Source organism: Carassius gibelio, chromosome A22 (genome assembly GCF_023724105.1).
Source record: "Carassius gibelio isolate Cgi1373 ecotype wild population from Czech Republic chromosome A22, carGib1.2-hapl.c, whole genome shotgun sequence".
Lineage (NCBI taxonomy): Eukaryota > Metazoa > Chordata > Actinopteri > Cypriniformes > Cyprinidae > Carassius > Carassius gibelio.
In genome coordinates this window covers 5038295-5054083 of record NC_068392.1, presented here as the reverse complement: position 1 = coordinate 5054083, position 15789 = coordinate 5038295, and the positions used below count along the sequence as shown (strand labels likewise).

The window sequence follows — 15789 nt, the reverse complement described above, 5'->3', positions numbered from 1 at the left end:
AACTGCACTAACCGATGGACGTGCAGTTTCACTGTGTGATTGAATAAGGCTTCAATTCAGGAGAAAAAATAAGTTTATGAGTCTATCGACGCAGTACGAGTGAAGTATTGAAAAGGAATCTACATCTTAAAGATGTCTATCAGATGTTTGTACACATGATATGCTTTCCAGTTTCTTTGTCTGTTGGTTTTCCCTTAGGTTTTGGGTGGAGCATCTGGCAGCTGCTCCGTGGAGGAGGGGGTAATGTCACGCTGTTAGTCTCTGTCTCCCTTGGTGTCCACTAGTGAGCTCACTTCTCCTTAGGCACTTCACCATAGGCACTATAATTCCTCTAGTCTGGTCCTGTCTTCACAGTAATTGCACTCCAGTTAATTGCACCAGGTGCAGGCAATCTATTGTCATTAGTCTCCTTATAAATAACTGTCTTTCCCTGTTGTTTGTATGGAGTCCTTACCCTTTGTGTTACCAGTGTTCTCATCTCCCGAGACCTACCCTTGCCTTCTCTTCCTCCGAGTTCCCGTTCCTTTCCTTCCGGTTCCCTCTTTTGTTTTGTTTGTCTCCTTGGACTGTTTATTTGGATTACCCTCATTTGTTAATAAATTTACGTGCAATTGGATCTCTCCCTCTCCTTGTGTTTCTCTGGTGCACGAACGTTACAGTCAGCTGTTTAACCGTCTGTGGCTTGTGTACTGCAAACACATATGAGCTTCATCACCGGGTCTTTCACAAGACTGTTCCTCTTTTGGCTTGAACTGATAGTAAAACTAAGGAAATTATTAACTTTTACATTTATTTTGAAAAATTAAGCTTCTGATTATGGAAAGGGGCGCTACTTTTCTGACGAGTGCTTGCAGTGTTTGGCCCATCACAATGCACTGGGTCAATTGGCCAATCAGAGCAGCCTGCGCTTGTCTGAAGGAGGGAGGCGGGGCATAGAAGACCTACAATAATGTACACTATTTGAAAAATAATGTGTTCTTTGAAGATTAAAGCATGTAAACATATTCTGTTACACCAAATACACAAAATAAGGATCTTTAAAAAAAAAAAAAGCATCATATAACCCCTTTAATAATAATATGTGTATTCTGCCTGGGAGTGGTTCTCAACTGGTTTCACGTCAGGACCCTGATTTTACATAATAATATTAAAGTGAAAGCACTACTACTAAAATAGCATTAAATGCTGAAATCCATTATATATTACTGGTTGCATATAAATTATTAACATAAAATAGGCTCAGAATGAAAACTATTTTTTTTTCTAAATCCATCCAATTTCCAAACCACTTCTCTCATGTAGGTAACTATTTCACTCATCATAACACTTGAGCACACTGTGTTATCTTCTGTAACACCTTTCTGTAAGAAAACCACAAAGGTAAAATTGCATGTGCACTAATGCACTAGACACTCTCTGAGAGGTGTCATATTTCTGCTGCTCAGTATTAGTAATTTCTCTCTGTGCACTTTGGCATATAATGCCACATTTGTTCTCCTATTTACTTTATTAATTGTATTTTAATAAATCATTGTGGAGATTGCTATTGTATATCTATTGTTTCTACTTTTATTTGTTGTTATTTGTATTTATACATTTTCCTATGTCTTTATTTGTAGAAAACCACACACACGTGCAAATTTTGTGTTGACAATAAATGGGTTAATCTCACATTAATCTCTAAATGGACGCTTCTTTGTGGATATGTTGCCAATCGGAAAATGCACTTTAAAAGAGAAGAGCTACCAGTAGCAACTCAATTTTACAAGACATCTGATATAGACCTTCATGTTCGGATTAAAAATTCATGAAATTAATGTTTTCACAACATTATTGCTGGATTACTTCCAAAGAGCATCAGTTACTGGCAGGCCTGGTCTATGGCCGGCATCTCTATCTGTCGATATTCTCTGAACTTTCCCGTATATGCATTAGTTAACTGATACACCATCAGGCTTTTATTTCACTCGAATGACTCATGCTCTTCACCCAGATGGTCACAGAGTTTGATTACTTCCTGGACTTCTAATCTCTCGCAGAGAGAAGAGATAGGACTCTTTTAGTTCTCTAAAATCCTGAGTTTGCTGAAATAATTGAATGACCGTGACAATTAGAATTAAAACCACAGCATATGTAAAGTTCTCTTTGGAGGTTTTTTACCTAAAAGAAATGTCTTCATTTGTTGTAACAGATCATATAGTAGGCTAAATTAAATTAAAGATGTCAAACAAACAAACTATCACAATAGCTCTTAGAAATTCATGAAATTCCTCCGTTTCAGTTTCTAAATCTCTTCACCATCTTTTGCTTACAAAAATGTAATAAAATATTTATATAAACTTACACAAGATAGTTTTAACCCAGTCATTTTCATGTACACAGTCCTGCACTCTTTACTACCAAAGTTTCATTAAACACCCAATTCCACACACGGCTACTTTTAAGGACCGTCAATATATAGGTATATATAATATTTTCTTTTTTCTTTTTTTTTTTTTTGCGATATGGATTGCATTTAGGGATACTCCACCCCAAAATGAATATTTTGACAATGACAGAATTAAATTTAAGATTAAATTTAGATTAAATTTTCTTTCCAGTCCTTTATAATGGAGCACTGACAGCAAGCGAAAAACGGAACTCTCAGAGAAAAAAAATAAAAATAAAACCCGCTTCAATCAAAATCACGCTGTTCCGCTCTCAATGGACTAAGATCACATACGCTCCTTTGGGGAGGCAAAGCTCAGTTGTAGCCGCTCCACCCTCGCGGACACGCCACTGCTCTAAATTGTTTAATTATTTAAATTGTCACTACAATTACCTGATGCGAAAATTACAGAGAGGTGTGTAGCCCAACCCTTGCGCAAACTCGAGTAGCTTGAAGTCAGCTGTTGTTTGCTTTTTCGATCGGAGAGGTTTGCTACTACTAGCCTAGAATAATGATGCATAATGATTTGTTTTATGCTTCCGAATTGTTTGAGCTGTTAAAGAAGATGGTTTACACATTTATCTATTTTTTCTCATGGCTTTTATGTGGTAAGTTGTACATTTTCAGTATGTTTGTCCTAAGTTATTGTTTTCTTTCATGCTCTAGTATCATAATTTACTTTTATTGTTATTATTATTAATTATTTTTTGACGGTTTCAATTAAATTGTAAAGTTGACACGGCAGGAACTTGGGCTAATAAAATATTGCAAAAAAAAAAGTGTAAAGGTGTAGACAAGTAATGTCAGAATTAAGTTTGATGCTGTTGCTTTAATTAGCGTTTAATCATTTAGTTTTGTTTTGTTTCAGGTGTGTTTGGTGTTTACACAGATGAAACCGAGACTATATCAGTGATGGAAGGAGATTCTGTCACTTTAAATACAGATGTTTCTGAAATACTGACAGACCATCTGATACTGTGGACATTGAAAAATTCAGAGACTCGTTTAGCTGAAATCTATAAAAAGATCAAATCTGTATATGACATTAAAGAGAACAATGAGAGATTCAGAGACAGACTGCAGATCGATGAGCAGACAGGATCTCTGACCGTCACAAACATCAACAAATTACACTCGGGACTTTATAAAGTACAGATCATCAATGGAGATGTGAAGCACAAGAGCTTCAGTGTTGCTGTCTATGGTGAGTCAATAATGAATTCTTTATTGTGTTGTTTGTGGACCGCTGAAGGCTGTTAGTGGGAGGATTCAGCCAAGCTTAAAGGGGTCATATGATGCTGCTAAAAATAACATAGTTTTGTGTATTTGGTGTAATGCAGTGTTTATGCGGTTTAAGTACAAAAAAATATATATATATATTTTCCATATATTTTTTGTACATTATTGTTTTTTCCTTTCTGAAACATCTGAAACCTATCTGATTTCACAAAGTTTATTATTCTGAAAAGTGAGGTTTGCTCTGATTGGCCAGCTATCCAGTGCATTTTGATTGGCCGGATACCTCAAGCGTGTGACAGAAATGTTACGCCCCTCTCCACACTGTGATGCCATCTAATGGCACGATGAGACAAAACCTTGTCTTATTACACGTTGCGGTGTGTTTTGTATCACACTGCGTAATATTACCATGTATGTATTTGTTATCTGCTCAAAACTCAGGTTTGAATGATCAGTGGTAAATCCTTTGCATATGTAAACGTACTTACACACTGTGAGTCAGGGTTTGGGTTTGAGACTTTAGTCTTGGCAACTTTACAGATCTTCTTTATGCACCAAGAGCTTGTAATTCTCCAAAAAGAAAGGAACACTTGAAATCACATCATATGACCCCTTTAAGAAGAATTTTTGCTTATTGAGAATATCAACTGCCCAGACCTCTATAGAATTTGTCTTAGAGATTCTAAACATTCATTGCTATTTTTAGAGAAATGAATTAAGGATCTGTACAGATATTTCAATGACCAATTCATCCTGAATTTTTTCCTTTAATGTTTTTAGCTCCTCTGACTGTTCCTGTCATCAGTGATTCTCCTCGATACCCTTCAGTATCAGAAAGATCCTCAGAGCAGAATTGTTCATTGCTGTGTTCAGTGGTGAATGTGGGTCATGTGACTCTCTCCTGGTACAAAGGAAACAGTTTATGGTCCAGCATCAGTGTGTCTGATCTCAACAAAACCATCTCTCTACCTTTGGAGATTGAGTGTCTGGATGATTCCTACAGCTGTGTTGTGGCTTATTCGTTCACTAACCGGTCCTATTCATTCACACACCTCAACATCACCGACCTCTGTGGGACATGTCCAGGTACAGATATGCTGTTATTTCATCTTGGTTAAAGTCTTGTGAGTCTCCTTTAAGGTAATGGCTGTTTTATCCATTGCAGGAGCCAGTCAAAGTTTATTTCTCACCCTTCCTATAATTTTTGTGCTGCTGTTGCTGCTAGTGGGCATAGGTGTGTTGGTGTTTTGTCGGCGTAAAAAATACAAACTAGCAAAACAAGAAGGCAAGTATTATCAACTTCGTACACTATCAGTGCATTTTTTTGCAAAAGTAGTGCCAACAAATTCTTTTAACCATTATTTCAGATTCATAAAAGGTTTTTTTTTATTAATAAATTTATAATTGAACAGCTCAGACTCCTGAGGAAGACGTCATTTATACTGATGCAACATAAACCACACAAAGAGCTCCGGATACAGTAAGATACATTTATTATTGACAAATCTCTTTGTCTGCTGGATGAAAACCAATACGCTAGAATTGTTTCGCTGGTCTTTCGGTTTGTGGATGATGTTGCATAATTTAACACTCAGACAACATGAATAGTTGTTCTTATTGCGCTAAAGCTTGCTTATTTTCTGACTGAATCTCAAGTGAATACTATCTTGTTTAAACATAATTTGAGAGCCTAAATCGCCCTAACAATATGCTGTTGGTTTAAAGTGCATTAGATGTAGTCCTGTTCTTCTGTGGATTTTTCATTTGCAAGTTCTTATGATCATGAAACTCTTATATTAAATAGATGTTGGATTATATTGATAGTGATAGAATTACTTAAATAAATGTCATTCCCCATTTAAATAGACTTTGTAGACAATTTGTTCTATATTATATTTATAACTGATATGAGTACTACTTTCCTCTCTCTTCCTGATGCATACTTCTTTTCTTACAGGGTGACTAATGGACAAGATCAGGCAGAGTATTCAACAGTTGTTTTGAGATGATGAGCACACAGTCTGTTATACAGCTTAGTCATTATAGGACAGACAAAGCATGTTGGAGCACATGTCAGTATTTAACAAAGCTAAACTGCAGATGCACTGCTGGCACTGTTCACTACAAGTGACTGTTGTTTCTATTTTTCATTTTATAGGTATTCTGAAACAACAGAAAATTTGATTTGGTGTCCATTTATTTGATGGTCTTGCAGCCATGTGCATGAGACGCTCCATTGATTTCTGATTGCAGTCTTGTCTGCACTTGCATTGACTTTATAATAACTGAGTCATGTCTAGACTTAAATAGCACTGGTTTGCATGTTTGGTAGGGGTGTAATGATTCACAAAATTCACGGCTCAGTTCAATACTACACAGTGGTGTAACTGTTCTGGGGTGAATTTCCCAAAAGCATAGTTGCTAACTAAGTTAACTTTGTTGGTTGCAATTAAATTTCCCATTGCCATCCAACTAGGTTAGCAACTATGCTTTTGGGAAACACACCCCTGTACGTTTTAGATACGGGTCGGGCAGGGGGTTAACTGGTTACTTTTCAATGTTAGAAATATTTCTGTTTTAAACCATGAAGTCAAGCCAATGGATATCACACACAAGCAACGTACAAACTTTGTGCAAAAGTTATGCAGGTGAACGTCTTAATCTCAGTCAATTCGTTACATTAAAAACTGCTGGGTTGAAAAAAAAAACAATTTGGGTTGTTTTGGCAAACCAGCACTGGGTCAAAAAGGGACGAACCCAGCGATGGGTTATTTTAATCAAACAAGCTGGGTTATTATGTTTAGCATGCTGTGTTGCTTTTTCATGGTTTAAAATTACTACATTGCTAGGCTAAAATGAACCCAAATCGAGCTAAGCATTGCTCATTTTAAAATCACTACACACAAAGAATAACTATCAAAAGGTAAATATTAATTAAAGACGAGAAAACAGTCAAAAATGTACATGCATGTAAGAGGAAATACAGAAACGTATGGCATTAACAGCCACAGAGATTATAAATACAGCATTGAACATTTGTTGAATATAACTTTTAAGATCAAATTTCATATAAATACATTTTTATATATAAAATATACAAAACCACAATTATACAATAATTGTATAATTATTGTGTAATTATCATATAATTATTGTATAATTGTCATATAATTATTGTACAGTTATCGTATAATTATACAATAATTATACAATTAGTTAAGTTCATTACAAACTGTTCTGGCATGACAGTACACAAATAAACCACAACAGTAACACTGATATTATAACATTTAACAGACACATGTGTGACAAAGTGTAAACTCCATTTCTACTAAACGACACAGAACAAGCATTTAACATTTTGTTTTTAAAAATTATACACTTCCAGTTTGTTTCATAGTCCATGAATACAGATTATGCATCACAGTCGATTTTCATGATCTCTTCAGCATAACTGATGTAGTCATGAAGAAGCCCAATCAGCACAGCATTTGACATCTTCATCATCCAGGACAGCGTCCTCCTTTAAACCACTGATGCATCAGTTTAGGGGAAAGGACGCTCTCTTCTTTGACCAGCATTCATCGCAGTCAATGCATGTTCTTCATCAGTGGCCTACAAAGAGAAAAACATTTGAAAAAAGAAAACATTTAATTAAACTATGTGAATTAGCCTACATAAAGAAAAGAAAATAACACATTCATTTTTGTTGTTGTTGTTGTTGTTATCGTCATCATCATTATTATTACTAATCATTCCTTCATTCATTTGGTCTTTTCAGATCTGTTCAAGGGCTCTTAAGTTTAGGCTACTTTTATGACCTCAAAATATTATTAAGTAGAGACATAAATCACTCACCCTTTGACAGTACTTATATAGATGGTTAATGCATTAAAATGATGATAGCTCAAATCACATTTTGCAGAAAATTTTAATCTTCAAACTCGTCAAACACTTCAATAAAAAACAGTGGTGAACTTTGACAAAAAGTCTTTTTTTATAAAAGTCTTATTATAAATCCAACAGCATACGGTGAAAATAACATAAGGGAGTGGAAAGAGCAAGTGGATACATGAATCTTTGACAATTTTTGTGTGCTGGGAAAATTACTTTGGTAATGTAATATGTTACAGTTTAAAGGTTACCCTATTTAAAATGTAATATGTAGTATAACTATGCCAATTGCTTTATTAAATTAGTTTAACAGATTACATTTGATTACTTTTTGATTATTTTCTATATTTAAAATATTTTCAACTGTTAATCGTTTTGAAACATTTAAAGCAGGAAGGGTTATCCTTACAGTAGAACTCAACACTGATTTCTAACTGGTTCTGTCTTATCTGAAGGACATCCCTTAACCCTTACTGGACCTAACAGGTCCGTGGAGGATCGAATCAAGATGGGATTGCACTTTATCCTGCAACATCTGGACAAAGCAAAGACTTAGTTCGGCTATCAACACCATCATCCCAACAGACATCCAGACCAAAATGACCCAGCTCTCTGTTCCTAGCTCCATCTGTCAGTGGATCACAAGCTTTCTGACAGTTAGTGAGACTGGGGAAATTCATGTCAAACAGCCGTTCCACCAACACTGGCGCCCCTCAGGGATGTGTTCTCTCCCCTCTACTTTTCTCCCTGCACACCAAAGACTGCACCTCTAAAGACCCCTCTGTCAAGCTCCTGAAGTTTGCAGACGACACTACAGTCATTGGCCTCATTCAGGACGGTGATGAGTCTGCTTACAGACAAGAGGTTGAGCAGCTGGCTGTCTGGTGCAGTCTTAACAACCTGGAGCTGAACACGCTCAAAACAGTGGAGATGATCGTGGACTTCAGGAGAAACCCCCCTGCATTCCCCCCGCTCACCATCATGAACAGCACTGTAGCTGCAGTCCATCTCTCAGGACCTGAAGTGGGACATTCACATTGACTCCATTGTGAAATAGGCTTTGTACAACAAAGGTTGTACATCGCCAGCTGTGGAAGACCTACCACAGGAGCTTTGAACTTTTGCCATCTGGTCAGCGCTGGGAAGTCGTGGCATAATGGTTAGAGAGTTGGACTCACAATCGAAGGGTTGTGAGTTCGAGTCTTTTGATATTTGATTATTCCGGATTCACTATACTTTCAATTATCCGTCCACTGGGGACCTAATGTCTCTTTTAAGTCTCACGCTAGCTTTACGTGGATCTTACGATCACAAACTCGCCAGTCTGATGCTAGTCAGAGGGTGTAGGTAGACCAATACATGTTTTGCCTGCCGCCTACTGCTTGCTTATGACAAAAGTGTAGTTTATTTAGTCTTTTCCCATACAACTTGCTAACACCAGCGATAGACAGAAATCAGAAGGTCTCCGAAGATGTGCCTACTGCTCCAATCATTCCTGAGCCTTCAGTTTGACTTACCCTGGCCGTAACTTTGCGGTAACAAAAGCCTCCTCACAGTTTACTAGTCATAATGATTTCAGACGAGTTTAGGATAAATCAAATATAACAATTTATTATTAGTCCGGTATAATTGTATCATGTCAATTACATAATGAAACAATTAGAAGCCAATTTAGAAACGATAGTGCAATTGTGAATCACATTGTAACCATGTAGCAACTTTGCTCCTGCACAGACACTGTAGTCATATGGGCAACAACCACGTGATCCACGAAGGAGACAAACAAATTTAACAGTCACACACGTAACAGTTATTCTAATTTAAGACACATGTTCTAAAATGTATAGCAAAGCACTCGGGTGTTTTAGAGAATAAACTTAACTAGACAATGTGCACAGGTAGTAACACAAACAACTATACAATGTGCTCAATGGGCACAATGTGTTCAACACAATTACAGTTTTGAGTAAATAATAATATACCTGACTTCAGAAAGATACATAGTATGGAGCATATGAGATACACTCCACACTATGGGCTGATCTGACTACAGAATTGCCCCATACAGTTTTGTCAATCCCCTTAAATACCCAGACCAGACAACAAAGAAATCTTCAAATCAGCTGTAAAAACATAACGGTCATTTTGGTTCAATAGGTTATCGCGGTCACATAAGGGTCAAACCTGGTTGGAGTTAAACATTCTCAAAAACCCCTAAAGGGGAACACACCTCCTTCTCAGCAGAACACAATTCTACAAAAGTTCTTGATCTTTCTCATAATATAAATGACTATTGTGAAATAGAGACCATTTTACCAATCGCACAGAGACCATTAAAATGACACTTAACATGAAGTGGAAAAAACATCATTTTCACTAGATATAACATGGCATGTGGATATTCTTGCTTTTGGAGGAGAAGAGTGAGAGTCAGAGGCAAGGAGGAGAGAGGAGAGGGAGGAAGGAGGTCATAAATAGGTGTTGTTTGCACTCCTTGAAGATCTCTTTTCCAGAGCAGTTTTATTGTTTTATTGCATGGCAGAATGGTATCTGTTTTCTATGAACTCCTGAGTTTTGGCTTGGGGAGTTAATTTTGTAAGGAAATCATTTAATTCCTTTCGATCTATAGCACAACTGTTTATACAATTTATTTATTGTGCAATATTTGTCTTTTTATTTATTTATTAGAAGTAGTAGTATTTTGTCTGTGTGTGTGTGTGTGTGTGTGGTTGTCTCTGTGTACTGGAAGCTTATGTCACTAAAACAACTTATTTGTATGCACAAAAAATGAAACCGAAAGTTCACTGGAACTGAGAAAGTCTAGAGCGACCAGTGGGAAGAATGAGTCTAAAGTAATGTCAGTGAAAGGTGGATCTACATACAGTTAATGTTTATTAAACAAAGACAGTAATACAACGGAAGAATAATGTAATAACTTGCATGCCTAGAGACAATGCCTGACCAGAAACAAAGGAAACTTAAAGGGTTAGTTCACCCAAAAATGAAAATTATGTCATTGATAACTCACCCTCATGTCGTTCCAAACCCGTGAGACCTCCGTTTATCTTCGGGACACAGTTTAAGATATTTTAGATTTAGTTTGAGAGCTCTCAGTCCCTCCATTGAAGCTGTGTACGGTATACTGTCCATGTCCAGAAAGGTAAGAAAAACATAATCAAAGTAGTCCATGTGACATCAGAGGGTCAGTTAGAATATTTTGAAGCATCGAAAATACATTTTGGTCAGCATTATTTAGAAAAACTTTATTTGAGAAAATGTGACATTCTGCAATATGACACTCAAGTGCATACTTGGATTAAATCTTTCATTTCATACTGTATACTAATCAGAATACACAGTTTCTTAAGGCCGTGATTTGCCTGTCCAACATTGTTTTTCTTGATTTTTTTTTTTGTGTTTAATCCTATTTATTCCACTCCTACAACTTCAACTTTGAGGAGGAACCTCTCGTCATCTATTTCTGGCCTTCTAGCAAGAATATAGTAGCCTAATGTAAACCTACGATTGGGAGTCAGTACAAGGTGTTAATTTTTAAATGTACATGATTGTTTTACTTCTATTTTGCATTTTCTGTGTGGTTTGGATGCAGCGTGCGTCAAAAACAGACTAGGGACCCCAGATGACTGTCTGTTGTGAAGTACCACTACAATGAAATACAGCCATTTATAATAAAGACTGTAGTTTACCTTTGAGGATTCAAGTTTTTTTACATAGAAACGTATGTCCCAAAATACTTGTGCTAATAAACTGAGTGCTATGATAATATGGTCTGAATGATCATCATCTGAAAGCCACCTCTGAATTCTCTGTCTGATTCTGTCCATTGGCTCCCTGTAAGAAAAGAGACACACATCAGAAAGAGATAGTAAACCAGTGCTGGAACTACATCTGCTTACAGTACAAAGATTTAGAAAATCAAAGCAGCAAAATTACCAAATAATATCATTAAATCATTAGGAAAAATACTGTGATAAGTCCAAATTTCACCAAGACTTGGAATGAAAATGGAAAATTAAACATCCTGCTGGAATCAACATCTTCTCACGAGAGCTTAAAGATGTGAGTACATGCACAACAACACAAAAAAACTGAACTAATACCAAAATACTAGCCTATCAGTAGATCACGAGTGTCATTTGAGATCTTGAGTCATATATGAACAAGATAAAAATGATTTAGGTTTCATTATTCAGTGCACAAAAGAAAATGGCAAGAAAAATAAAAGTATACATCACCTATAAAAAGGGCGGATAATAACAAACATATCTTACCGTATCCTGAGCTCTGTTTTTAGTAAATGTTTGATTAGCATGATCCACCTCTTCCATAGTAGTCCTAGCTGTTTAGTAAAAATACATTTACAAAAAAATAAATAAAAATAAAAGATTTGAAATGAAGGTTACAAGAATTTGTCTGCAATTTTGTGCACTATAATGTCATAAAAAGAGGTAATACTTGCTTTCTTGTGCTGCTTCTTTGTATCTCCTGCTGCGACAGAACATCTTCACAGCTAAAACTAAGACCGCTAGCAGAAGCAGCAGAAATACAGCAGCGATTATCAGCGCTTTCACAGACACAGCTTGACCATCTGCAATGAATAAAGCAAAACCAGTCATTACTGTACACCAGTCTCACCAGACTTCAATCCAGATGAAACAACAACAGATCTAGTGGGGTATATATATTTTAAAAGACGCAACTACATTTACATTTAATCATTTAGCAGACGCTTTTATCCGAAGCGACTTACAAATGAGAACAACAGAAGCAACCAGATCAACAAGAGAACAACAACAGTATACAAGTGCCATGACAAGTCTCAGTTAGTCTAGTACAAAACCCATAGCCAGGTTTATATATATATATATATATATATATATATATAAATGAAAAGACAAGAAAGGGAAAAGTGCTAGTATTAGTTGGTTAAGTGCTGGTGCTTTAGATGTTTCTTGAAAACGAGTAAAGACTCAGGAAAAGGACCGTGAGACTGATTTTGAACTTCTTTGGGAACTAAACTAAATTTGAATAGTCAGTTAATCTGCCATTTATTTGCTTAAAACATGCAAAGTTTCTAGTTATTAAAATACACTGCAGTGTATAACAGTAAAGTGTAGTTTATGTGCCAAGGTACAGCACAGGCAATGTGACAATGAGCACTTTTATTTATCATTTAGAGATAAACGCTGCAAAACAGTATTAGCAGACATATTTTGGTGAAAAACCTCCAGTGTGGACATACCTAAACATGTCTGACAGAGATCAGTGCTGCTGAGGTGTTTAGTCTGGTTAGTGAATGAATAAGAGACCGCACATCTGTATGAATCATCCAGACACTCGATCTCCAGAGGTAGAGAGAGACTGATGCTGAGATCAGACACACTGATGCTGGACAATAAACTGTTTCCTTTGTACCAGGAGAGAGTCACATGACTCACATTCACCACTGAACACAGAACTGAACAATACTGCTTCAGTGATCTCTCTAAAATGGAAAGGTTTCGGGGAGAATCACTGATGACAGGAGCAGTCAGAAGACCTGAAACATGAGAGAAAAAATATATTAGGAGAAATCAATAGCCGAAATTAATGTGTGTACAGATCATAATTAATTTAAATAATCAAATATAAAATGCATGGACAGATGCTGATTTTAAACAACAACTTTTTAGACAGCACCTCACCATTGACAGCAACACTGAAGCTCTTGTGCTTCACATCTCCATTGATGATCTGTACTTTATAAAGTCCTGAGTGTAATTTGTTAATGTTTGTGACGGTCAGAGATCCTGTCTGCTCATCGATCTGCAGTCTGTCTCTGAATCTCTCATTGTTCTCTTTAATGTCATATACAGATTTGATCTTTTTATAGATTTCAGCTAAACGAGTCTCTGAATTTTGATCTCTAAATGTCCACAGTATCAGATGCTCTGTCAGTAGTTCAGTAACTCCAGTGTTTAGAGCGACAGAATCTCCCTCCATCACGGATATCGTCACTGTTTTAACTGTATGAACAAAAAAACACACTTAAAAACAAAACAACAAATCACAGAATCTCTTCTCGGATATATTGCAGAGTCTGTCTTTAAAATAACAAAATATGAGTGAAATTTTAAAAATGCTAAGCATATAAATGATAAAAACACACCAGATGCAAGGAGCATCCTGACATTACTGGTCTACATCCAAGGAGATAATTATTTACCATTTCCAGTCGATAAGCTCGAGGACTTTTTCAAGTGTGATGGATTCTGGGAGAAAGAATATGACTGAATTCCCTGCAGTGTCAACTTAAAACCTGCAAAACATTTAAAAGTAAAAATACATTTTGTAAATGATGTTAACGAGTGAAATATGATGAGATGAAAATACTGCTTTGACCCCGGGGGGGCCTTTTATCAAACTTTACCTTTTTTTTTCTCACATGTATGCATTTGTCAGAGGTTTATATTTGATTAAAGTTTGATCAGTTGAATCAAGTCATGATTGCCACTATTATTCAATGTGTTTAGTTCCAAACTCACCTTCCAGTAACTATCTAGGGCTATGTTTCAAACGCTCTGCCTCCGAAGGGCACTTTTGAGTGAGAACAATCAGGGAAGGGATATTTAGTCCATCATTACACACTTCATACCTTTTAAACTCTCTCCCTGGAGCATAAACCATTCAAAGTAATCCAAATGGATGCGCATAAAGCTAACTCATATACGTTTTTTTTTTTTTCAGTAGGGACATAAGTCTATATCAGTTATACAGTGGTATTGCGGCTGCAGTGTGTCACATGATAAGCATGAGAAACCCCGTGCCATACTTGTGCCCCCTCAAAAAAATAAGTGCATGATGCCCCTGGCACTACAAAACAAAGTTGCTTGTCAAATAAATGAAACATGATGAAATATTCATTCTAGTTGAAGTTATAAATTACTTCTAGAGACACTATCTGACATGGTGAAACACGACTAAATAAATGATACTTAAAGTAGGTTGAGGTAAATTTTATAATTGTGCCCTCTAAAAGCATAAGTTCATGTCTTTTTGCTAATTTTGCTTGCTTTCAAATAAGTAATGCATTTTTATTTTAATGACACATTTGTACTTAAAAAAGGAAGAATTGTCCTTGATTAACCAAGCTCTCCATAAAACTAACAAACGCATAAAGGCATACTATACAGACCATATAATAATACTAAAGGATTTGTTAATTGTATTCAATAAATAACACTTTCAATGAAACATTGCAATATTATTTTAAAAGGTGTTTTCATGCATGTTCATGCATGATGATTTACTCCGTCATACAGACAGACGTAACCAGTATTTCATTCACCGAATAATTTTGTGAAATAATTGATTCAACTTATTTCAAAACGCATGGTTGGTCCATTCACTATGTAGGACTGGGCTACATAAAGCCATACAATTAAATTGTGTAACTTACCCTCTAAAAGCCATAAGTAAAAAATAAATGTGTAAACCATATTCCTGAACGGCTCAGACAGTCTGTAATCTGTTAACGCACCTGAGTGAGAACAAAGAGGGTCTGCGTCCACGTATTGATTATAGTGGGCGGGGCAAATCATCATAACCCCTTAATGTAACTGTGCAGAGAGTTTAGGGGCTCAAATATAAAAAAAATATAAATAAAAGGATGAGTCTCATCTGTCGCGAGATTCCATGTCTTCTCTTGAAAATATATATATTTCTAAAAAGGTATAATATAGCCTACAGTTCCCAACGCAAGTATTGTTAATTGTAAAACATGTTGAAGATTCCATTGACATCCATAAAAAAAGAAGGAGGATAAAAAAAAGAGGGCGGAAGTGGCGGTCCAAAAAACATAGCGCGCGTGGGTCCCGCCATCCCGCGATTTTGCGCATAACATGACTGATGGAGTTATAAACACTGTTGTTTTGCTATTTTAAAAGAAATCAGCGTACGCTTCACTTAACTGAGAGCTGCTCTGCGCCATCAATTTCCAGGTCTGCGTGACAAAACTAGCTCATGCCCTCCCCAAGTATAAAAACTCAAACTTTATTATATCCTACCTGGCTGTTCTAATTATTAGAATGGTTGTGGGAGCATGAGAGCGGGAATGGACAAAAAATCGCGGGAGCGGGACCAAGAAAACAGTTCCGCGCAAACTCTCCCTCCCTGCATACCGCCAAAGATGCAGTTTTAGCGGTTTCGTAACTTTCGTTTTTAGCTGA

At 36.4% G+C, this 15789-nt stretch overlaps 1 protein-coding gene across 1 annotated transcript; it reads right to left on the bottom strand.

Annotated features, from left to right (window-relative positions):
• Nucleotides 1-11097: 11097 nt before the first annotated feature.
• LOC127942940 (uncharacterized) lies at nucleotides 11098-15789 on the bottom strand. Its single transcript, XM_052538966.1, has 7 exons — nucleotides 15102-15789; nucleotides 13788-13880; nucleotides 13267-13587; nucleotides 12825-13121; nucleotides 12038-12170; nucleotides 11854-11917; nucleotides 11098-11413 (listed from the first exon to the last, which is right to left on the bottom strand). The coding sequence occupies exons 1-7, from the start codon at nucleotides 15163-15165 to the stop codon at nucleotides 11363-11365; spliced, it is 1023 nt and encodes a 340-aa protein (XP_052394926.1). The 5' UTR covers nucleotides 15166-15789; the 3' UTR covers nucleotides 11098-11362.